This window comes from Puntigrus tetrazona, chromosome 2, assembly GCF_018831695.1.
Source record: "Puntigrus tetrazona isolate hp1 chromosome 2, ASM1883169v1, whole genome shotgun sequence".
In the NCBI taxonomy this organism is placed as follows: Eukaryota; Metazoa; Chordata; class Actinopteri; order Cypriniformes; family Cyprinidae; genus Puntigrus; species Puntigrus tetrazona.
This window is the reverse complement of record NC_056700.1, coordinates 10,384,731-10,410,619: the sequence shown is the minus strand read 5'-3', so window position 1 is coordinate 10,410,619 and position 25,889 is coordinate 10,384,731. Positions and strand designations below refer to the sequence as shown.

The 25,889-nt window shown below is 38.1% G+C and overlaps 2 protein-coding genes and 1 non-coding gene across 4 annotated transcripts in view; all 3 read left to right on the top strand.

The window, feature by feature from the left end:
* fbxl7 (F-box and leucine-rich repeat protein 7) overlaps positions 1 to 17,938 on the top strand; it is a 28,794-nt gene extending 10,856 nt beyond the window's left edge. For both annotated transcript variants that reach the window (XM_043259536.1, XM_043259542.1), the window contains exons 3-4: positions 12,304 to 12,909; positions 16,160 to 17,938. In XM_043259536.1, the coding sequence (XP_043115471.1) occupies positions 12,304 to 12,909; positions 16,160 to 16,896 (1,343 nt within the window). In that variant the 3' untranslated portion in view covers positions 16,897 to 17,938. The remainder of the gene's footprint in view (positions 1 to 12,303; positions 12,910 to 16,159) is intronic.
* tox (thymocyte selection-associated high mobility group box) overlaps positions 1 to 25,889 on the top strand; it is an 839,643-nt gene that overhangs the window by 652,354 nt on the left and 161,400 nt on the right. The gene's annotated exons all lie outside the window — the stretch shown is intronic.
* Positions 20,997 to 21,069, top strand: trnak-cuu. Its single transcript has one exon. It is a non-coding gene; the product is annotated as a tRNA-Lys (tRNA).

The following is a 25,889-nucleotide window of genomic DNA, read 5'->3' as shown; positions in this document are numbered from 1 at the left end:
GGTGTGACTGTCAGATCAAGCAGATCTTTTATTACAGACATGAAAAATCAAAATCAGACATCTGAGGTAGTCTGTGGCCAACAGTTTCACAGCTGTTGCTTGGTCAGTTCAGGTCCTGCTTTGCTTTTGATTTCCTGTCTTTGCTCAAGAGGTACAAAGCACCTGATATGAACTTTGTAGAGCAGTTCAGTTTGCACTTCTTCTGCGAGACTCCAGTACAAGTCCAAGTTTTAGCTCTGGATGGCCTGGTCAGGACAAATTTTCTTTGGCATGACACAGAGGGGTGTTGGAGAGAAGTCATTGGTAAGGAAGTATGCGGTGCAACATGATAGGATTTGTGAGGTTCCACCCGGAAGATGGCCTTCATGAGTGTGTGCTGAATAATACGCCTCATCTAAACTTTGAGCTTTGGTGGGAAAGAGATGTAACAGTCTTTTGAACTCATCCGCTGCTCTTCCAAGAGAAGGCCAGTCAGATTTACGAGTCCAGAGTTGAATTAATGGCGTGGATAAAACAAGATCTGAGAGAGTTGCTTAGCTGCTTATATTTCTCCAAGTTTTTGTGACTTCATTATCCTGCAAAACCCATTGTGAGTTGTGAACTTGGAAAAGTGTTTAGACTATTTAAAAAAAAAAGTTGTAAAAACTCTGAAAGGCCATTTTACACGTGCATTAATAGATAGATACGAGCTTTCAAGGTAAAAAAAACATTGTTCATTTTCTTATAATATTCATTTACTTTTACCATATTTATTCCACGACTCCTAAATGATTCATTCAATGATTCATTTTTCCAAACCACTCCGGTGACAGGTTGATTTCAGTGAAAGCAGTGTTTGTAAGCTCCAAAAGCATCAATTTTGAAGCATCTCAGACACTGAAAGGAATATAGCAAAAAAATATTTCTCCATTTGACAACTTTTCCTACTAGTTAGCTTCACCCGAGTACCAGTGGTGTTGGAAGTGTTTTTTAAGGGAATGTCTCGCAGGTGTCTGTTTTACAACCCTTAGCAGCACAAGGTTTGGCTGTTTAACAAAACAATACAGATGTATTCGGACTGCTGTTTCGTTTTAACCACTGGATGTATTAGGTGAAGAGTTGCCCATATAGTGTCGTGACAAAGCTCTGTGGCCGTGAGGAGGAAACCAGTTGATAGGTGACAGGGACCTGCAGGGGCTGATTTATCCCAGGCCTTGAGTTTTAGCTTGTAGGTATATTTTCTTTGTCTGTCTTTTTTTTTTTTTTACTGCTGCAGAGATTCAACAGTAGAACTTTAAGAGGGGAAATTCATTTGATGTCCGTAGACACTTGGCAGAGCATGGCATTTTAAAGATTCCCATACTCAACCACACTGTTTTTCTTTCCACAGAGCTTAAGTCTTAGTCTGAGAGAGGTTTGGTAATGGTATTGCTGCAGGTTGTCAATATCTGAGTCATTCTACTGCTATTTTTCCCCATACTGTGCATTAATAAAGGCAGATGTGCACATGGTAGTTCTTGCATGTTAAAGCCCAATAGACTCAATATGCATGCACAGATATTAAAATTTAGGCTAAAATGACATTTATAATTGTTAATTTTATTCAATTAGGCCTACTGAAAAAAGGCAGTTTTTCTATATATAAACAATATGAAACTATAATGTACTTTCTGCAAAACAAATCATTTTTAACATTGATTTTAAAGCCTATAATTTGTAACTGTTCAGCTAATGTGTCCTAATGTGAGAAAACCTGAATGCACATTTTTATATTAGTCATCAGACACCCTGCTCTCTAAAATATCGGCCATTAAAACTTGATTTCAATAAAGGCATAGTTCAACCAAAAATCCTATAGTTATTACTCGCCATTTTCCGTTTTAAGCCCCTAAGACCTTTGTTCATCTTCAGAACACAAATAAGTATATTTTTGATGAAATCTGAGCTTTTTGACCATCCATAGACAGCAACACAAATACTACGTTCAAAGCCCATTAGGCTGTAGGACATCGTTAAAATAGTCAGAGCCATTTTTGTGTGCAAAGAACAAAAAAAAAACCAAAAAAACAATTCTTCTCTTCCGTGCCAATCTTCAACACGTATTCATGGGAGGATCAGTTTTCTGTTTGTTTATCTTTTATTCAAAGAGAGATTCTCAAATTGATTATGTAAAGTGCAGGGAGACCTTACCGCTCGTGAAGAGCCTCAAATCAGTTATGAACGTGCTGGAGGATTCTGGGCCAGCTACTTTAAACTCTTGTCAGCTCTTCAAAAGACCTGAGCTTTCATGCCAAATGACAGAATGATTACAGCGACCGCAGCGCACCCCTGATTAGTGACATGTAGTTATGTGAGGGAGTTGAGAGGAGAAGGACGCTTCGCTTATGTGGAGAAAGAATAAACAAGACCCCCGCTGGACCAGTTTGATGGTGTGGCGCTTTGGTGTGGCATTCATGTAGATGCCCGATCTGCCATCCTTTACTTCAGGACTACCATTATGGGAATGTCGGTGTGGTAACATGATTACTGTGCTCTAAAATGGCTTATCTAAAGTCTGTTTGTGCAGTTGTGATTTCCAGTAAAAATGTCAGAAAGGAGAATCGTCAGCATTTGTCATTCTGCATCACTGGCATGTGTATTTGTGGAATGCACTTGGAGTACAGAGACCGTTGTCTCTCACAGTTGTTTCCTGTAATGGGGAACAGTAGAGAGAACAGGAAGTCAGTAGGCAGTTATTTCCATTGTGCCCCAACTACTCTGATGAGGTCATTGCTTCCTTTTAGGAGGCCAGGAGCTGCTTTATAAGTAGGATAATCTCCAGATGAATGTGCAATAATATTGAAATCCTTTCATATTAACTTTTTGGTTAGTTGGATAATAAAAATAAGAATGAACTGTACTTATGAATAAAAATGTTGGAGACATATATCATGAAAATCTGACCTTTTCCTTGTTTAAGTGCTAAAATCAGGTCCCTGGTGTATCTACCAAACCAGAAAACATGAAAAGGAACAACCCAGTCATTTTTGGTAAGCATTTTTCTGATAAAAAAAACAAGCTTGTCAGATTTCACTCCCTCTGTGAAGTAGAAAGGGAATCTTATTATAATATTACCGCCCTTTAATATGCACGTTTCTACCCATGGCGCCACCATTACATTTTTGCAAGCGACAATGGTGTATCAGTTCTAACGCCATGGCGGAAGTTTGAACAAAAAAAGTCTCCGCTTCAAAAGAAATGAGAGAGCTCTGGATTTATTGTTTTATTTACTGTATTTTGCTAACTGTTGACTGTTTCTGTAACTCATGTGTTTTTAGCAGTTTAAGCACAATAAGACATGAAAGAGAACACATGTCGCTTTCTGTGCACATGCTTTAGATGTGTGAGTGCAGAAAACAGTATAGCAGAGGTTTACAAAAATGGTTTATAATGCATGAATTCAGTGTGATAGTCTTGATAAACAAAACCAAATAAAGGGTTTTTTTTGGCAGTATATCTGAAGAATGAGCTGTAAAGGTACAGCCCTATTCTGGAAAAAGGTGCAGGGAGCAGCAGCTCTTTTGCTTTTTAGTAAACATGCATCAAAACAGCATGCTTCTGCTTCTACTCAAAATAGGCATTTTCAAAATGCTATAATAAATGTTCTGACACCTGACATTTATATTACATTTTGCAAAAAGGGGCTTTTAGAAATGATTGCCAGTGGTGCACGCACGTCGATTTATAAGTCGATTAAAACTCAAAATTACAGGCAAAAACGCTTCTGTATGCTTTTAATATTCATATAATTGAATATAGTTAACTTTTATTATTATCACATGAAGAGTACTGTTTTCCGCAATTATCAGCATTAACACATTTGATAATTTTTTTATACATTTTACATTTTTTATACAAATTCAGTAAAGCTACTTAAATTTTAGACTTTATATTGTTACTTATTTTACTTATGCTATTCCAAAAATGCATGATTTTATGTCTTCTTAAGATATTTTAAAGAACAGTTTTGGTTTATCATTGCCAAAATAAGACATTAAGATATTTCTCAAAATATGTTTCTCTTATGTTCCACAGAAGAAAGTCACACAGCTTTGGAATGATCCAAGGTTGAGTAAACGAATGTATTCTTCATTCAATTTTCATACTTCTTTAAAGCTATTTTAGGTAAGGGCAATTTAAGGGAAAAAAACCCATCCCTTTCCATCCACATGTATGGTGGAAGACAGATAACCTGTAATATTTCATCCAGTCCATGACAGGAACTCTGTAGAAGTACTTCAGTCTTTTTCTGGATTAACAGTATGTTTCCATTTAGCCGCAAAATGCTCGGCCCAGTCTGCAGATTAGCTATTTTAGGTTTTGGAGATTAGATCAGGGTAGCACTAATAAGAATCTGTGAATAATGAGCTTTGAGGCCAAATGCTTTGGCTGCTTTTCATGTACAAGGCAGAGGGATCATTCGCAGCCAGCCTGGCATCTGACAGCCACTGCGAGATTTGGTTGCTTAGTGGGCCAGCCAATCACAATTCAGTATGACTTGTTTCTTAGATTTTTCCTAATCTGTTAATCCTCTGCCAAAAGACCCATTTAAAGAAGTATTTATGTAGAAACTTCAATCTTCGCGATCTTGTGGAAACCACTCGCAAAAAATGTTTCATTGTCTTTGCCTCGCGCACAGTTCCTTGTATTTAATTTTCTCTGAACGTCATCTGCTAATGTAGAAATTTGTGTGCAGGCAGAGTGTACATGTGGTTAATTTGTGTAAGGGGGCCCAGGCCAGGATGAGGGTGATCAGGCTTCAGACTGTTTCTCCAGATCCTCTCTGCTTTATGCATCACCAGCCAGGCTCTCCAAACTGGGGAGGGGAGCGAATGAGAACAGGGCAGACTGGTTAGGAACATGAAATGCCTTTCCTTCGCCTCCTTTACTGTGGCAAAGCCCTGGTTTGAACACCAGATGTTTGAATATTTCCTTTATGATGTTTTTGATTAAATAAGATGAATCCTGGACTCATAAGGGGGAATATTTCTAGAACAATATTTATGGTGACACGGTTACTTCACTTCTTTTTAATATGATAATTAGAGAGCGAAAGCATCAAAGAGAGGCGGTGGTTTGACTCCTCTGTTACTGTTATGAATAAATGCACGCGATAAAATAAACAATGCTTATGCCGGAACTGAACATGTTTTTCTGCACCTAATACAGCTTAAACTGATAGCCTTTAATGCATCCTTTGAACCTTGCTTTTTTTTTTTTGAACATGCCGGATAATGCAGAACACATATAAATTGCTTATTAATATATAAGTTAGTGTCAGAATAAAGAGGGATAATGTGAGTGATTAGTCCATGTGTTCGCTGGTAGTGCATGAGCACAGCTGCTCTTAAAAGCACAAACGCTGCAGAGCCCCCAGAATCTCGCATGAGAAGCTCAGAAGGCATTTTAATCAAAACAAGATGCCCCTCTGGAAGCTGGAAGGGGCACAGCTGAGACATATGCAGCACCAGCGTCTGTCAGGAACTGTGGTTAGACTGACAGATGAGCCAAGCGCAAGGAGTGCCAGGTCTGTCAACAACCTCTGAACGACTCAAATGCTGCCGCCGCACATGGAAACATCCCTCTCTGCTGTCATGTACCCTAGTACTTATACATTTGCGATTATTTCATTTCTTGGCATGACGTCTGAGCTTAATAGTTCTGACACTTAAGAAAGCAAGTTTTGCGGAATTAAAGTCCAGCAGCGAGGGTCTCTGGCCCCCGACACCATAATGTTACAAGTTCCCTGGGTTTGGATGTGAGATCGGATTACTGTCCGCTGCCAGAGGTTACGCTTGGTGTCAGACTGGAAGAGACACATCTGAAGACATCACTTTTTGTTTCTTTTAACTAAAACGATGGCGCGATTGGAGATCTGAGGTCATGAAACTGAACTGCAAGATAATAAATATGCGAACTGCAATATTTGAGAAGCTTTTTTATGCTTTTTTTTTTTTAGCTGCGTCTGTGTTTTCTCTACAAATAAAATCACAAAAGACTTCCATTCTGTGAATAACACATTAATGACCTTTAATATAGAGAGCGAACGATATCGGATATGGCAAGTTTTTCCCCATCCTGGTCAAAGGGTATTTTATTTAATATGATTAACTCTTTCCCTAACATTGACAAATTTTCCTGCTTTCTGTCAAAACTATGTAATGTTACAGAATGAACTGATGATCTAGGAAGTGCAAAGCTTTAGGGGTTTTAAGTCATTAAGTCATCTATTGCATCTATGTTTTAAACATCATTCTGAATCCGATTTTTTACAAAAATTCCACTTTCTTAGCTTATAGTTAAAAATGTTGGTAAAATAATAAAAAAATAGTTCTGTTTAAAAGCATAGGATTTGTATGCATACAACAAAATCGTCTGGGTAAATCTTTTTTTAAATGATCCAAAATGCTGGCAGCTTTTTTTAATGCTGGCGGGGGAAAGAATTAATATATACACAAACACACATGCACAAACTGTTTGAGGTCTGACATATTTTATAATGCTTTTGAAAGAATTCTGTTATGCTCACAAAAGCTGCATTTATTTGTGTCATGTTTTTTGCTTTATCAGTGTTTTTTATTATATGTATTTCTGTAGTGAAATATCTGTCTTCAGTTTCACATGATTCTTCAGAAATCATTCTGATTTCTATAAATTAAAAATGTATATAATTTATATTATTTTATGTAAATTATGTTAATTAAAATATATATATTGACCTATTGTATCATATAATATATTATAAAATATATATGGCCTATGAAAGATCTATATGTAGTTTGCCTTTATAACGAATCTTTCTTTTAGTTTAATTTAATTCTGCTTCCAGTTTACTGCAGCAACTCAAAAGGAAAACTTCGTAAATTAAAAGACATCCTCAATTCAGAATAGGAAACACTCCTCTTTGTAACTCTGCATTGAATAAACCATGATTTCACTCCATCTTGTATCCAGACACTAATTATAAAAAAAGCAGGAGAGCAGTGACAGCATTGCTGTGAAATGTACTTAGAGTTAGGCTTTTCTCAACAATAAGAATAAAATTGAAAAACTGGACGGATCACAGGATGCTTTGAACGGAGTGGAGACATTTCTATTGCTCTTCACATACCCTGCTATCAGGTAGCTTTTGGAAGAAGTGGAGGTAGAAAATAAACAGCTTTTGGGTTTTTCATTGTAACGTAGAAGTGATGGATTATATAAGAACATATTTGCAACTTTGATTGATGTGGCGTTTGTGGTTTTGAAATCTGCTCTGCGTGTTTAACGCAACTGCTGGAGCCGAAGTTTTCGTTTTGGCTAGAGGTGATTCCCCTGATAGTGGCCTGCGTGGAGCTGTGCAGTCATCTGTGCATGAGTAAACAACAGGAGCGAGTGGGTCTGACCTCCTGTTCACCTCCACTCCAGACCCTTTGGAGTCTGCTCAAAACATAGAAGCTGGCCCTAACTCCAAACATCTCATTTTCATCCTTCAAAAGGTTGAAGATTTCGACCGAGATTATGGTTAAAGGGTCCTGTCTTAAGATAAGCACCAATCTGCATTAGGCATATTTGCGTGCAATTACCCCTGGAACACTCCTGAGATGAAACACGACTTTTGTTGTCAAATTTGCAAGCGTGATTCCCTCCAACCCTTCTTGTTTCTGGCTGTTTTTCCATTTGGTGTTTAGCTCTATGAGAACCTAGCATATCCTCGAAATCAGATTTGATTATTCAGAAGCAGACTATGAAGTATGTATGAATAAAGATCTTAAAAGTTCAACAGCAGGAAGCTTTTGTAACAGGAACAACTAATCAATCCCAGAGCTGACAGCTGTGCAATTAACAACGCTTGTACGGGCCACATGAGCAGCGCCGTCTCGGATTATAGAGGTGTGCAGGAAAACATTCCCGCTTGACGTTGTTCAGAGGTCAATGAGTGACGGGATGTTGAACAGCTGGAGGAGTGATGAGTCTGAGAGTTCACAGCAGGCTTTGCTTAAGTGAGCTACAGGGTAAAATGGCATTCCTCACATTCTCGTCCGTCATTTTTTTGCTCTGTGTATTTAAAGGTTTTTACCTAGACCTATCTTGATGCCAGGCGATGAGAAGACTAGACAGCTTAACCTGATATTGCACATTTGCTCTCAATCTTTTGGGGAAATAAATCGCATGCTTTGTGGTAGAGCTTTGGTGGAGTTTTGCTGAATGGGTCACAAAAATGCTGTGCTTGGTTAATCTTTGGAAATTGTTTTGTGTTGTTGCTGAAACTTGAGTTCCCGATGTTTTAGATTGTTATTAGGGCCATAATAGAGATGGGGGGTATAACAGTTGTTTTTGTTTGTGGGCCCTCAAATTCAATACAGTCCTGTTGAAATTAGACTGTTTTTTTTTTTTTTTTTAGCCATAAAAGGGATAGTTCTCCCCACACATTGAAACACAGAGAAGACATTCTGTAGCTGTTCTGTTTTACTTTGTGCTTGTTTGGAAATGTGTTATGCGATATTATTTAATTTGGCAATTTTAAATTCGCAACTTTGGATGGAAACCCGGCTAGTGATGGTCAGTATGGTCCAGTGTAGACCCAACTCACTTTCATTGTATGGATGAGAAGAGTGTACATAAATGATGATAAATCGTAATGCTCTGTGACTGGTATATTTATTTAATAATTGAAATTAAATATCAAAACCATCAGTATAAGTATTTCATAAATAAAAGCTTAACACTGTGTATACACCGGACAGGAGTGGCTTAGTGCAATGCAACATAATATAATAGAACCCATTAAAATCAGTTATGCTGTTTACACTGGATGCGTTGTTGCACGACGCAACAAATTCACGACAGTAAACTGATACCTCATTCTATTTATGATGTACTGACACAAAGTACAAATGATTTCTAACAGTCGCTTGTTGTGTTCAGTGTAAACTGAATTTAGCTGTTGCTGCTCAATGCAAGCTCCCTGCTAACGCCGAGGAAGGTAAACTTACTTGGGCTGCAAACCTGATTTAAAACAGGCCTATTTAAACAGTTCTTTTGCTTTGAAACATTGGAGGCTTTGTTTTTTTTTTTGTTTTTTTTGTACTTTTGTAAGAGCAGGCATTTGTCAATGGATTAAAAGGCCAGTTGGCATCTCGTCTCTGCAGTAGTTTTATGTCTTAGACCCTCGTTACACCTGCCTGGAATACCAATCCACAGTCTTTTATGAAGTATTCATGGACTTCACCTCTTTGCTAAAAAGAGGAACGAGGCAACCCCTGAACAATTTAAACAAACGGCACGGAGCCATTTCACATTTTTCGAGGTTCAACATCCTATGATTTGTAGGAAAAACTGTTTAAGTTGTATATTGACATTAATGGCGTTTTAGTTTAGCTTCAAGTTTCATGTTTTCACCTCATTTTCATTAGATTGCAACCAGAACAGGCATGGAACAGTCTTTACAATTCGTGGCTTGAGGTAATTATGGCTCCTGTGGCATTATATGTGGTTTTGGGTTAAATTTGGCAAAGTTACTCCTTAGTTTAGGGGGATTTAGAATAAAATAACTGGAGCAAATAAAACTTGGAGGCTAAAAGGGAGAGTTCTAGAAGCTTGTAGACACTTTAAGGCTAAATATATATATATATATATATATATATATATATATATATATATATATATATATATATATATATATATATATATATATATATATATGTATTCAAGAAGGATCGTAAAATGAAATTGAAGCACCAGAAGTGAGTTACTCCATATGTTTTTGGTCATTGAATTGGTGTCGAGGTTTCACAGATGAACCATTGATTTAAAACTAATGGAGGATTAGTAGATTTTTAATCCTGTTCTTAGCAGCCTGACACACTTCAGTATCAGCATGACCGTTCTCCAGCCCTCAGCCCACAGAGCTTTAAGCTGCTGAAATCCCATTGCGTGCTTGAGTAATGCATTATTATGAATGTGTTAAACAGACACTGGCCCCCTGATTGCCTTTGCTGCTTTACTGTTTATTCGATATAGAAATATATGTGGTTGAGTGTATAAACTGTTAACTCAGGAAAAATTCTTTAAGCCTCCTGTTGAGTTGTGACAATAAGTAATATTACACTGAGACACTGAGTATGTGAATGGACATCCTGGATGCTTATTGGATTATTCAATTAAACATGCTCTAGAACTTGATCATCTGGTTTAAAATATGGAGTTATCGAGTGCTGTTGTCATTAAAACAAAAGCAAATCTGAAATGCATTAAAAAGTAAATACAAAAAAATAATTACTTGTGGTCATCGACTAATAAGACAGCTGGAAAGTCCAAATAAGCGCCGTTTTGGCCAGCTAATACTTTGGCTGATCAACCAGCTTGGACCAGCTAATGACCATAAATGAAACCATGTCAAATCAGCTACTGGTTTAAGCTGGATTTTCCAGCAGGGTTGCGATTACTGCTTTAAAAATGACCAGCACTAGCTCCTCCTACTGTTTGTTCAATTAGAAGCTGATGTTTTGCATTAGCTATGCAAGGGAACAGCGTCTCCTCAGGGCAGTGTATTTCAGCTGGTAGTGAGGGCAGTAATCTAGCGTGTGAGTCGGGGCTCAGTGCCAGCCTGCAAGGCCATTTCCAATTCTTCATTTCTAGTGGTGACATTAAAACGTAATTGGCTTCTGCTTCTTCTGCCAACTGTAGTGGCTCCCTGTAACATTAAGGGACTTTGGCTGCTCAGAGTACTAAGTTTGTAAATGCGGTGGCTATAGCCATTCAATCCAAGCAAAATGTCTCACTCTCTATATTCCCTTCTGGCACTCTGAGTTGTGCGGGGGTTTTGTCCTTACTGTTGTTTTTTTTAAGATAAAGGATAACCGGACCTAAAGAAAATCTTTTAAAAATACCAAAATGAAATTTAATGAGTTTTACTGGTGATAATACTGATATGTACTAAAACACCTCTATTTACAGTCATTTAGATTCTTTTGAACAAGTAAGAACTCACCGTGAAACTTTCATTTAAAATGATCTTGTCTTTAATTTCTTAAAACATAACAAAAACATTAGTAATACTGTGTTCATTAAATGTTTAGGAATGTTTTTTTTTTTCCATGAAATGTTTTTGTTGGACTTTTAGCTAATATTTTTTAAAACATTAAAACTTGTTTCAGAATATTTAGAGAACATTAAAAGTAACATTGCAATAATGTTTACAAAATTATAACATGGAATATTTCTGTTAGATAGGTTGTTAATGACTACATGTATCTACCTAAAGATAAACTGATTCTTCCAGTCGTGTTTTGAAAACGAATGAAATTTGTTTAATGTAGTATATTAAAGGCTAAGCATTTTAGAAATTCATGCTCTGACTAAAAAAGATGAAAAGTCTGTAACACAGATTTGGCAAGCATCGATTTAAAATGGCCTAATATTGAAATTACATTTTATAGAATAGAATAAAAGTTTTTCCCTAGTATTTAATGAGAACTAAAATGTCCCTTTTTCTTTGTTGATCAATGGGCTTGAACACCTCATGACGTTATGGAGAAGGAATCTTCACAGAGGCGGTGTTTGAAGACTGATCCATCAGTGTGCCAGCTTGCTGGCTCTCATATTCTCCTCTATAGAAGCATATCCCCCATAAATGGGATATGATCATGCGCTGCTGTTTCCCATTACTCAACACAGCACACTGTGAAACCGTAGGAGACTAAAACATCTGTCAAAGGGAACAATGGGGTCATCATGCCCATAAATGAATGGAAATAACAGACTTATGGCTTGAGATCTGCTGAACAATACATATTGCGGTTAAGCAGCTTGCGGTTTAATCAAATGGAATAATAAAAGCTTGGTAACCCTTGATCCTCATCCAGTCATTACTGTCCTGATGGTTCGGAAGGGACTAAATAAGGCCTGATACATTATATGTGGGGGTTCAGTGATATTAGGTATGGATAGGGCCAGGAGGAAATTCACGGAAGATTAGTATGTGAATATGGTTTTTGCAGGCCGCGTGTACACGCTAGATCTCAACAAGACTGCCAGAGTCATTTTTCTTAAAGCTATGAAACACTTTCAACATCAGTCATCTTAGCGGGATGGAGCCAAGGGCATCGTTTGTGCAGAAAGACAATGCATTAGCTGAGGAAATGATTTGGAAAGGAAAGACTACAATTTGTTTACATTATTTCAACAACTTGACTGTGTTACATAATGATGTTCTCAGAATGTTTTGAGTGCAATATCATAGCGTGTTCCTGTATTTCTCTCTATTCCTTTCCTGTCTGCTTTTCTGTTTCCCCCTCTTCCCAGACTCGGACCTTAGCATGCGAACAGTGAGTACACCAAGTCCGGCTCTGATTTTGCCGCCTCGTTCATCTCCAGGCGTGCTTAATGGCTCCTCCACGTCTTCCTCCACGTTCGGCACGGAAACCATCGCCATGGTCCACACGCCGCCCGCTTCCCTCTCCCATCCGCAAAGGAGCCTGCGACAGCCGAGGGACCAGCAGGGGGCGCCCATCGACATCCTTCCTGACCATGCTTTCTTGCAGATCTTCACCCATCTGCCCACCAACCAGCTGTGTCGGTGCGCCCGTGTCTGCCGCCGCTGGTACAACTTGGCGTGGGACCCGCGCTTATGGAGGACTATTCGTCTGACGGGAGACGTGCTACATGTAGACCGCGCGCTTCGGGTTCTCACTCGCAGACTGTGCCAGGACACCCCGAACGTGTGTCTCACCCTGGAGACGGTGATGGTGAGCGGCTGTCGGAGGTTGACCGATCGAGGACTGTACACTGTGGCTCAGTGCTGCCCGGAACTGCGTCGCTTAGAGGTGGCCGGCTGCTACAACGTGTCCAATGAGGCCGTGTTCGAGGTGGTGTCACGCTGCCCCAACCTGGAACACCTGGATGTTTCAGGTAATTAATCTTGGGTGATAATGATTGGTTATATTATTAGCATTTATCTGTTCTAAATAGTCTTTGGACCAAAGAGATCGCTCAGTGTACAAAACAGAAAGGAGGGGACCGTCAAAATAGTTAGATTCACATGAAAGACATTGAGATCATTACATTTGGCTTGGTTAAGATACAGTGTAAAAGTCATAATAATATTGATGACATAATTATTGGAAACAATCTGTGTTGATAATATACAATGTTGAGGTTACATATAATGGAATTGTGTCATTTATTTACAATATAAATGTAACTAATCTGCTACAGTTACTGAGAAAATGTGTAATTAAATTACAGTTTCTTATGCAACTGTGATTACAAAAGGAATTTTAGCACATATACAGATTTGATTTTGTGGTGGCTTAATTGAAGTAATAAAGGATTTTGAAAGTCTGACAGTAATCAGTTAATCAGTAATCAAATGTTTAAATTTGAAAAGTAATCAAATCAGTTGCGCTACTTATTCCATTTTAAATATTGTCACTTGTAATCTTGTAATCAAAGTAACCTTCCCAACACTGATAATACATTTTTAACTAATTTAATGATAAATTATTTCAACTGGTTTTGCTTCCGAACCCAGATTTTATGTTAAACTAAAAGTGGTGCATCATTTTTGTTTATTGTACAAAATTTTGTATCTACACAACACAATATGAGCTGCATAGGCCTAACAGTATGCAAAATTATTTAAAATATTCCTGAGCTATTTTGAACAGGAAAATTGACCAATTTTGGTTTCTGAAAGTCTCTTGAATTTCAGTGGTCTTATGGTTTCGGCAGCCAATAATTCACTGCACATATCAAATTGTGGTTGGCACAGACTATGTTTATCTTTATTGCAAGTGAACCCAGATTTAATCTAGACTGGGTTGTTTCTTTTACCTTGTGACCACAAAAAAAATCTGTGTATTTCACAATTAATAACAAAGAATAGCACCACACACACACACACACATTTAATTGTTTTTATATATTTTGTTATTTGTACTCCAGTAATCTTTCATATACAACTTTCAAAATATTTTCAGTGTAGTTTTTTTTCATGTTGTTATAATTCATGTTCTTAATTTTTTAGTAATTTGCATTCACCTCAGATTTTCCCCTGAGACACAAGACCTGTCACGCAGTTGAGAACCATCGCTTTAACATTTGGCCTAAAAAGCAGAAAAAATGAAGTATTTGAGTCTTTACCAACACAGTTATATTCAAGTTGACATTTTCAACAAAACATGTCAGTAATGTAGCGGTGTTGGTCTACAATCTCTCTGAAAACACAGAAGGATTTTTATTCAGCTGTATAAATGACTTTTTGACTCTCAGCCAAACAGCCTGTGCTTCACCTGCTTTGTTGTCCAGCGCAGAAGACAGTCGAGTCTCTTTTTTTTTCTCACAGAGATTATTCTGAAACGTCCAGGACTTCCTTTTGGAAAAGCTGGAAAAGGTATTAATAGCTCTGGCATTCTGTCTGCGCTCTCTATACTTCCCAAAAGAAACATAAGCCCAAGCAGAACCAGGACCTCTGACTTCAGGGTGCTTAGGGAAAATCTGCTACCCTAATTTAGTGAATCAATGATCAACTGTCTTTTGTATAAAATGTATTGCTATAAATGTAGACTATTTAATGTGCATATAACTTTAAATAGCTTTTATATTAATATTTGTCCACTTGTCCAATATATATATAGCAGTATAGTATATATGTTTTTTAATGACTATTCCTGGCTTTTCTTTTCAGTTAAGCTTTTCTTAGAAGCATTATATTTCACGGAGGACCATATAGAAGTTTACAATTGAGGACTTGGTGAAGGAGTATGTCAGAAAATAATACTCCTTCTCCTCATGTCCTCAAGTCCCTTCCCTGGTGTTTTATTTCTAACTTCCTGCACTGCACTTCCTGTTGGAGCATGTTGTTTTTCCTGTGCGAGTGCAGGGGTCCGGCTGGGGTCCCTCTGCCGTTGGACTGAAGCTCTGCATTTTCAATCCCATCCCCCACTCCTTCTGATATAACTCATTTCAGATGTCTCTCAAAGGTTTAGATCAAACCTTCCGCTGCCATTTTCATGTTCTTGAGATATTCAGCTTCGTCTTTAGTTCTACTGTTAAAGGCTTTCGTTTGTCTGATGTTGGTGTTTCATAAGTTAAATCAGATGACAGAGGTGAAGACCAGACAGCAGAGCAGATACATTTCTCAGATGGCGTGTTTCACATCAAGACTTTCTTCTGTGATTTCTGTAAAAAGGGATCTAAAAGCAAACATTTGGCATTTCTTTTCATGTGCATCTGACAACATGAAAAAGTCTTCGGTCTTTTGGGAATAAAAATCATCATATACACATGGTTCTGAAGAAATGTTTTGGGATATTCTTTTTCATAATCGCCAAAACAGTCCCTATAATTTATCTTCAAAGACGTAGTTTGAAGCTGAAATGTGTAATTTTTGTTAAAATACTTTCTCCTGTGTCAAGTTAATACACAGGGAGTAATCTTTAAACGTTTGAAGAAAATTAAACAAAGAGCACATATGGTTCTTAGATAAGAAGAACAAAAGACCAAGGGTGCTCCAAAAAGGTTAAAAGATACAAAAATACATTATATACACAGTATGATATTAATAAAGAATTTATATTATGCACTTATGAGAGCATACTTCCATATCCGGGTAGATTTTAATATTTAAAAACAAAAACATTATTAGAGGTGCTACATCTTTTTAGTATTTCCTTCATATAAAGAAAATTCATATGAAAAAAAAAAAATCAATATTAAACAAATATTAAAAAGCTGATAGTAACTGTATGTGAAAGTATGCAAGGAGATATTAACTGATATATATTTTAAAAATAAAATGTGTATATTAATATATTAATTCCAAAGCTTGTATTTGTTTTAGATTCATTTAATAATAGCATTTCAAATCCATATTAAAATTTATTACAATATAATTAAGTGTGATCCATTAAAGATTGCAGATATATATATATATTTTTTTTTATTATTATTTTTTTTTTTTACATGTAATTATAATATATAATAACCATTAATTAATTTTACAAACAAGCAATTATTGTTTATCGTTATGTGTTTTATTTAGTCTGTTGATGGTAAAAGCACACACTTCATTGATCAAATCCTGAATACTGTGTGTACCGTCAAAACAGATGACGTTTAACAATTAGTTTTTTCATAATTCTGTCTTTGTCCTCTGCAGGGTGCTCTAAGGTGACCTGCATCAGCCTGACGCGGGACGTGTCCGTCAAACTCTCCCCTCTTCACGGGCAGCAGATCTCCATCCGCTATCTTGACATGACGGACTGTTTTGCTCTGGAGGACGAAGGCCTGCACACCATTGCCGCCCACTGCACTCAGCTCACCCACCTCTACCTGCGGCGCTGTGTGCGGCTGACCGACGAGGGCCTGCGCTTCTTAGTCATCTACTGCCCGTCCGTGCGGGAGCTGAGCGTCAGCGACTGCCGCTTCGTCAGTGACTTCGGCCTGCGGGAGATCGCCAAACTCGAGGGCCGCCTGCGCTACCTCAGCATAGCGCACTGCGGCCGCATCACAGACGTGGGCGTGCGTTACGTAGCCAAATACTGCAACAGACTGCGTTACCTGAACGCTCGGGGCTGCGAGGGGTTGACGGACCACGGCATCGAGCACCTCGCCAAGAACTGCCTCAAGCTCAAGTCCCTGGACATCGGGAAGTGCCCGCTGGTGTCGGACGCCGGCCTGGAGCAGCTTGCACTAAACTCCTTCAACCTGAAGAGACTGAGCCTGAAGTCATGCGAGAGCATCTCGGGCCGCGGGCTGCAGGTGGTGGCGGCCAACTGCTTCGACCTTCAGCTGCTGAATGTACAGGACTGTGATGTGCCACTGGAGGCGCTGCGCTTTGTCAAGCGTCACTGCAAACGCTGCGTCATTGAACACACCAATCCAGCCTTTTTCTGAGAGCTGCACAGACTGGGATTGTGTGCTCTTGTGACCCGGGCCGGTGACGTCTCTGCTGGACAACACAGTGGAGATTTGCACTGCTGCACCTCTGTATTTAATTTGCATGGTTGGGAGAAATATTAAAGGAACAGTTTCCCCGAAAATGAAAATTACCAAACAATCTACTCACCTCCAAGCCATCCTAGGTGTATATGACTTTCTTCTTTCAGACGAACACAGAGTTTAAAAAAAAATTATCCTGGCTCTTCCAAGCTTAGTAATGCTGGTGGATAGTGGCCCTTATTTTGAAGCTCTATAAATTATTATATATCCAACCCACACATCCCTAGGGATGTCTTCTGAAGCAAATCGATGTGTTTTTGTAACAAAAAATATTTCTGTTTGTAAAATTACAACCTAAGGCGTATAGGTTAGTTTTACAACAGATATGAGTTGTTATATGAGTTATAGCGCTTCAAAATAATGGTCACCATCCACCGGCATTAACAATCTTGGAAGAGCCAGGATAAATTTTTTAAAAACTCAATTTGTCTGAAAGAAGAAAGTCATATACACCTAGGACGGCTTGGGGGTGAGTAAAGTGTGGGGTAATTTTAGCTTTTGGGCAAACTATTCCTTTAACTTTTTTTTTTATCCATTTATTTATATTTTTATTCACTTATATATTTTTGATTACTCATCTTGTTTATGGCAGGTTGTATTACGTGTAACATGTACATTTCAATTTGTTGGCGTGTAAAGGATTACATGATGTGACGTTAACCAGAAACTAGACATATTTCCCAGAACTAAGGCGGTCCACGGTTCGTGTTTGTTGATGTTTACATTTGATATCTCTGTTATGAATGTTTTGCTTTGTTTCATCATGTAAGCCTTGTAATAGCTTGGTTTCCATCTTGGTTTCATTGACCAGGAATATTTCAAACAGTGCCATTTTGCTGTGACGTTCACCTTTGTAATGGTCAATAAGGCTTTTTCAGGTGTTTAACAAATGGAAGACCACAGTGGAATAAAGAGGTCTAAGCCATATTAAACAAAATCATAACGTCTTCTTTTGATTAGCTAACCTGCATTAGCATTAAAGGAATAGTTCACTCAAAAATGAAAATCACCCCACAGTTTACTTACCTCCAAGCCATCCTAGGTGTAATAACTTTCTTCTTTCAGATGAACACAGCTTTTTTTTTTTTTAATGTATTCTGGTTCTTCCAAGTTTGGTAATGCTGGTGAATAGTGGCCACTATTTTGAAGCTCCAGAAATTGGTATATCTGTCATAAAAACTAATCTATACGCCTCTTGGGGGGTTAACGCATGTCTTTTGAAGCAGATAGAGAGGATTTTTGTAAGAAAAATATTAATGTTTTTAAAATTAAAAACTAAAATCACTGACTTCCAGCAACGGCTGTATGTACGTTCACAAGAGAGTCGAGTTCTGGCTTCTTGACTGACTCGATGGATATATATATATATATATATATATATATATATATATATATATATATATATATATATATATATATATATATATACACGATTTATGGAGCTTCAAAATAAGGACCATTATACACCAGCATTACCAACCTTAGAAGAGCCTGGAATAATACAAAAATAAAAAGCTTAGACTGTGTTAGTCTGAAAGAAGAAAAACATATACATCTAGGATGGGTAAATAATATAAATAATAGGGAATTATTATTTTTTTAACCTGGTCTATAAATAATTTTTTTAAATAATTTTTAACATAAATTGTTATTTTGTCATATTATATTAATATAGTATGTTAGCTGCAGAATATTTTGTAGTTGGTAAAGAAGATAACCGTGGGCTCAAAGTATATCAGATTTATTATTTTTTAAATTTAATCTGAAACAGACGTCTCCTAAGGTAAGTATTGTGTGATTTTTATTTTCAGGCGGTGCGTATCGTTTATAATGAAACATTTCAAACAAAGCTGTTTTGACAGAGTTACCTCAGGTTAATCTGTTTTAGCTATCATTTAGCCGCTAACCAACACCTTGGTCAACTGCCACAGAACACAGCTAACTGGCTAGGCAGCTGTGAGAAAATAAAGAGAAATGTAATCAGATTCATTTGAGCCTGACTCTATTTCCCAGTGATGAAACAGCAGAGAACAGCAGCACAGTCCGGTGTAATATTTCATCCCAGAGCAGCAGCGCAGGCCAGGCTAACAGACAATATACAGCTAAAGTAACACCACAGCAGTACATAGAGCTTCCCGAAGTGTTAGGGGAAATCCCCAAATTTGAACATGTTAATAAATGTTCCAGCGTCTTTTGCAGGAAATTAGGATGTTTTGTATGGAAAAATTGTGTCACGTGTTTAAATCACAGCTAGTAAATTGCATCCAGACCTTATCAAATGACCTCTGACTAAATTAACTCAAAAATTTAAATGCGTTACACGCACATACAAAAACATGTTTTCATGTTTTCTGAAAAAAGTATGTCTTTACCTCAAATGTAATGGGTGCAAGTACAATTGTTTAGTTGATAATTTAATTTATTTTTATTCATTTCAAGAGTTTCACCGATGTGATAGTAAAAGTAAACAGTATTACTTTGACTAACACAAATAGTTAGTATGCATGCCTTGAAAAACATAACGGTGTCTCTTTTAATAACCGATGATAACAGTGCTCTCCTCCGCTCGAGGTTATATTCTTAATGGCAATGGCGGCGCGCAAACGAGGGTCACCACGTGGCGATGTGCAAATACAGCTCTGCAGAGCTAACTTCCATGTAATATAATTATTAAAACAATATTAACTATAGAGAGAAAAACAACTATCTTGCTATTATAGTGAAATAAGAGTGCACCTAATTGTGAAATTGTAATTAGGCCGTATCGTTCGCCAGTAGCAGGTTCTCTATGGCTTTGACCGGCACGACACTGGCAGAAAGTTGGCGTGATGTTGGCCGGTTAATAGTCGCTAAATATAGGGACCGTCTCTAAAGTTACAGGCGAAATTGGTAATGTCAATAGCGTATGGGGAGTCACAAAAGCAATTTTTAACAGTTCATCTAGGTGTTAACTGTAATACACAACTGAATTATTAAAATAAACTATAAATCACGTGTAAAAAAAATAGTTTTCACTACAAATGTGCTCAGATGTAAAATATGCCATAATTTGAAGCTCATTGGCATCTGAACAGAATCACTTAGATTCATAAATGTTCATCTAGGCGTCAAGTATAACGCACACCTTTTATATGTTTGATAATTATTATAATAAGCTGTAAATCTATACAAAAAATTATACTTTTAACTACCGAATGGGCTCAAATTTAAAGGAACACTCCACTGTATTTTTGGAAATGTCTCTTTTTCCAGGTCCCTCAGAGTTAAATTGGTGAGATTTACTGTTGTTGAATCTATTCAGCCGATCTGTGAGTCTGGCGATAGCACTTCTAGCACTGCTAGACAAGTAGCATGGCATTCAAAAAAAGAGATTTTTTCACAATTAAAAAAATGCTAATTTAAAGCACAATAGTAGTAGAATGACTTACAGCCATTAAGGAACTGGCCAAATTGTTACCGCACTTTAACTTCTTTAAAATTCCGACGGTGAACATTTTAATTTCTGAGAAAATACATTTGCTTCCTTTGAGGTCATAATGCTGTTTTTTGTACTGTTCGCTAACCCTACTTAGTAAGTAGCCTACTAGCAAACACATGCAAGCGCGACGTTCACATGAACATCACAAAATCGCCTTAAATTGCAATTGTTTAGATTGCAACAGCAAAGAATTTTAAGCTCGACGTTCTCTTATCTTTTGTGCAGTAAGGACGTCCAGGCAGCACACGTTACACAGAGATAAATGACAAAAGTCGACACACCATAAGTTACTAGAGAATGAAGCTAGAGCTTTACTTGTGTTAGGTTTGGGCGCCCTCTGCTGTTTGACATTTTAAATTCACAAGAAAAAATGCAAAGCGGAGAAAATGTATATATATGATGAAGAAAAATACATAGCGTGCGTGAATACGTGTATGTATTTGATATTTTGACTATTTTAGTGCGATATTAGAATGTTTTAGTTCTTATGCTGTATTTTGGGACGCGACCGCTAGTGGCCCGGCTAGCTCAGTCGGTAGAGCATGAGACTCTTAATCTCAGGGTCGTGGGTTCGAGCCCCACGTTGGGCGCGCAGCTTTTTTTTTTCTTTCCTCCCACTACACAGAGTTACAACTGATTTTCACTTAGCTCCCATTCAACATAATATCAAGAAAAGACTTGCATGCATTATGAACTTCATAATTTGAAAAAGATCTATCATTGCAATACGCCTATTCAACCAACAGGGGGCAGTTCTGATAAACGCGCACATAACATATGGTCGTACTTTAAACATTTTTTTTTTCTAATAACAGATTTTGGACTTCAAACACGTTTGAAATGTGAAAAAAAAAAATAATTCAGGAAATGTGCTTAGTAAATGATAGGAAGTTGTGAGGATGTTACCCTGGACTCTTACTGGCTGTGAACACACAAGACACAATCTAAGTTTGGGTTTTGCGACAGACACCTGCTGTTCCAGTCCTTGGGTTTTGCTCTACTTAATTTGAAAACTAAAATGAAGACAAAGATAAACAAGCCAATTACATGGAAAAGTAGGCCACATATGTTTAACTAGATGCTGTTAAACTATCAGTCATGCATGCCTGGCCAAATCTGTGTCAGTGAAAAAGTATGTGTTACAAAGCAGAGCTCTTCTAGACTCAGGGTGGAGGAGGGTGTGCTGGAGATCAAGCAGTTACCATAAGCTATGAAATAATGAATATTATGAAAATGAATGTCAGACAGTCTGCTGGGCAAAGTGTCAGGCCCACTGATGGATTTCGAGACTTTAAATATCAATGTATTTATGACTGACTGAAAAGTTTCTAAAAAAATCCCTAAAATCATGATAAATGTAAACCAGTTCCAGTCAGTAAAACAATCTGTGATTTATTTACAATACAGCATAGTGTAGCCTACCATAGTCAGATGTCCCCCACGTATGGCTGACTAATAAAAGGATTTCATTTTCAGCACTTCTTTTGATTAATCCTTTTAACTACTATTATTAAGTACAATATTATTTAATAACAATGCGGAATTTCAAAAATAGAAAATGATTTAAAAATAGCTAATAACAGCATTGGCGATTACTTGCTAGATAATAGAGATTATCTAAGCACTTATATAAGCCCCAAATAAGGTTTGGGTTTAGGCTTTACATAGAAGAAGGAAAAAAGAAAGAAAAATAATCTTGAAAATAAGCTTCCTTCTGTTCCTCAGAAGAGAGGAAGACAGAATTTTAATGTAATTAAATTATAGTAATTATGCGTGTTATATATAATATTGTTATATGACTGATAGAATTCTTAACGTAATAAAATCATCAACTTATAAAAAAAACACTATTCAGAAAAAAAAAAGTGTATTTTTACCTCCTTCCTAGCTAACCAAACCAAACTGTTACGTCGTGTGTTAGCTGGGTTAGCGCCAATGCTAATATAGAGAATGCAAGTGATTACAGCACTTTAACCACGTAAGTAATCCTGCTTTCAGTAAGTGACAAAATAATGAAATCCAAACACAGAAATGTCCCGTTTGAAAGCTTAGGTCCATATGTGTGCTCTACATTTAATTTCCAGCAGAGGTCCCTCCAACAACGACCCCAAATCAGGCCGACCATGTGCTTCCTGTTGCTCTCCTGAATGGGCTGTTTCATCTGACCTAAAGTGTGTTTTCAGACATTTTTGCTTGACCGTGGCGGAAACCCCTCAGCCTTGCTCCATTTATATTTGCTAGCAATGAAAAACGACAAACATTAAAAGCCATTAAAGACAGAAGCGTAGACATAAGCCTGCAGAAAATGCAACTCGCAGCACAGGCCGACGAGTCTGATTTTGACACTTGTTAACATGTTTAGTGTGATAGATCAGTTTTCATAGCTAAATGTGAATTTTATCATGTGAGCCTTCTGTGCGATCTACCCTGTCAACACTTTCTGAAAGCAGCGATATCAACACGTTATTATATTATTTTATTAATAATAGTAAGATGAATTCAACCAAAGCACTCTTCCTGAAATTAAAGGGTATTTAAATGATGAGAAATCAAGTAGACATCATTGTATGAATGAATTATCTCACAGTGGCCTCAGAAGAAATGAGGTTACACATTTACGTCAACATATTATGGGAGCTTTAGCCGTTCTGTGCTTTTTAAATATCGCTTTGCTTTCCCTCTTTATTCTCGTCATGCTTTACAGCTTGTCGTCCCGAGCGTGTTTATCTGTTGCGGCCACCGTCAGATACGCGCTTGATCTGCTGAGAAGGACCGTGGCATCAGTGTAGAGCCGTGAACTTCTTCTCCGTGTCCATGACGCATCCCCTCCTCCATTAGCCATCCGGACGGGTGGGGGCTGGTGGGGAGGAGGAGCTCTTTTGTCCTGAGCGGCGTGGTTGTGGCTAATCTAAAGACCTGTGATGGACGCCTCTCTGGCGGCACAGGCCGCTGGACTCCACCCCTGAGAGGAGCGGGGAGGATGGGGGATCGCGTGAGAGGGCACGGGGGAGGGCGGAAGGAGGAGGAGGTGGAGGAGGAGGCGAGGGCTGGGGGAGGGGGGAAGGTCATTAGTCAGCATGGCGAAAAGGAGAACAGCAGGACACAGTGCCACACATTATAGCCCCACCACCTCCTGCATTGTCCTCCCTCACTGGCCAAATGACTGCTGGAGGATCCCCCGAGTTAAGTGTATAATCTCCCGCGAGGGGGTTGGAGCGCCTTTTTGTCATGCAAATCTAGAGTTTTGGACAGGTAAAGTATGTAACACATGTAAATGAAGAGGAAGAGGAGATTGGTTTAAGATTATTATGTTGTCCAGCCAGTTTCAAGGATTGGGGGGTGGGCCCTGTGATCCGTGCTTCTATCTTTAGATTTCTATAGGCCGCCCCTCTGTGCGTGACTGTGAAGAGTCAATGCAATATTTTTGCGCCCGGCTCCATCAAAAGTGACCTTTACTGCTCAGCAGGGCACCACAGCAACAGACACCTGCTGTTCCAGTCCTCGAAGAGCCACCGGGCCGTCAAACCGCACGTATCTCGCAGTCGAAGAACTTCTTTTGTGATTTAGAAAGGTATTTTGTGTGGTGTAGTGATTTTTAAAGAACGAGGTGAAAAGTAAAGCCGATGCTGCGTCGGCGACGACATTGGCGAAGGTGAAGGGAAGTGGATTTTTAACCGTCTCAGTAGAGCGTCTACACGCAGGCAGCAGCCAGGACTCGGGGCACAGATGCGGTCCAGACTCGCGGCTGGGTTTGTGTGTCACGCTGATAAGAGATGCGGCTGGAGGGAAACCAGACTCACTTGGTCAGAGACAGTGGCAGAAGATGCCAGAACACAGGAACTGGATGAATGGAGGCAAATGAAAAGTATAGTACAAAAAAAAAAACTAAACAAAAAAAAGCGTCTATTGTATGTAAATAAGCAAAGAAAGTTCTTAATAATTGGTAACACTGGCATGATCACTGGCATTAAGATGACATAGGTTGAATAGCTTTATAGTTTATATTTATATTGCGTGTTTGGCTTGTAAATATGTCTTGAATTTTCAATTAACATTGAATGTCATTCTTAGCACAAACCATGTCAACCTCTTTTCGAAGGAATGGTTCATTTCAAACTCTCAAGACATTTGTTCATCGTTGAAACACAAATGAAGATATTTTAATAAAACCGTTTGTTTGTCCTTCAAAACAGAAAATCCATCTGCCAAAGATTTTCATAAAGAGATCATAAAAGAAATCGCATGTATTTAGCTTAAGAAAATAAACTGGTGTATGTGATAAGATTTAATTTGAGGTTTTTATACGCATATAAACATGGATTAAATCACAGTACACAGAGCAGAGCAAATATGGTAAACAGAAGCTCGTTCATATTTGCTTGACTTGAAAGAACAAAGTCATTGGTTCTTGTGCTTCAAGAATGAACAATGCAAACAGATTGGAACAACATGAGGTTGAAATACTCCTCTTTGCCATTTTTTTCTACCTTGTATAGTTTCATCATTAAAACTCCATTCCATCGTGTGTTTGATTCGATAAGCTTCTACTAAATGATAATACATTTGGACATTTCAAACATTAATTATTAGTCTATTTATGTTTTTATGCTCACTATTAATGCTTGGTTAATCTTATCAGCAGTGTTTAGCGTTGTTGCCGTCCACAGCCGCATCAGAAGAGTCAGCCAAGCCAAACCACTGAAGGTCTTGTTTACACTTTCATCTAATAACCAAACAATTAATCGCACTGAGACTTTGAGGATTTACCATAAATTTCTCTCGGAGATGAGAAACTGCCATGTGTTAAGTTATGCACCCCTCTCTTCCAACCCCCATTTCAGCAGAAGTCGAGCAAAACACACTGCCGCAAATCTTCCTGGGTGAGCGTGTTATAATGAGAGTGTTTGTGTAGCGCAGGAGCGTTTAATTTCACAGTGAAATACAGCCCGTCTCTGGGGCCGCACAGCTCACAGACACTGACTTTGGGCAACATGGCTTCTGATGAGTCATACCTGGGCTAAATAATCAGTCTTCATCTTAACTGCGCGCAAGCACAGAGCAGCCAGGAGCAAGCGGCCTCGGATAAAGATTATTTCCTTTTCTGCATATGCCTAGGTGTAAAATGTTTGCGGGCAGCCGTGTCTTTTTTTTTTTTTTTACATAATAACTTGCATTATAATTTACTCATTCTCATGTCATTGCAAAACTTAAATACAAGATTAGATGTTAGACAAAATGTTCAGGTTGTTTTTTTCTCATACAGTGAAAGTAATGACTGAAGAAGACAAACAAGCACCCATGACATATTTGGATATATATGGATTGTAAAATAATACATTAATAAGAGCAGCAGAGCGCTTTATAATTTTGTATGTATGCTTTTGTTGCATGAAATTAAACAGTAAACATT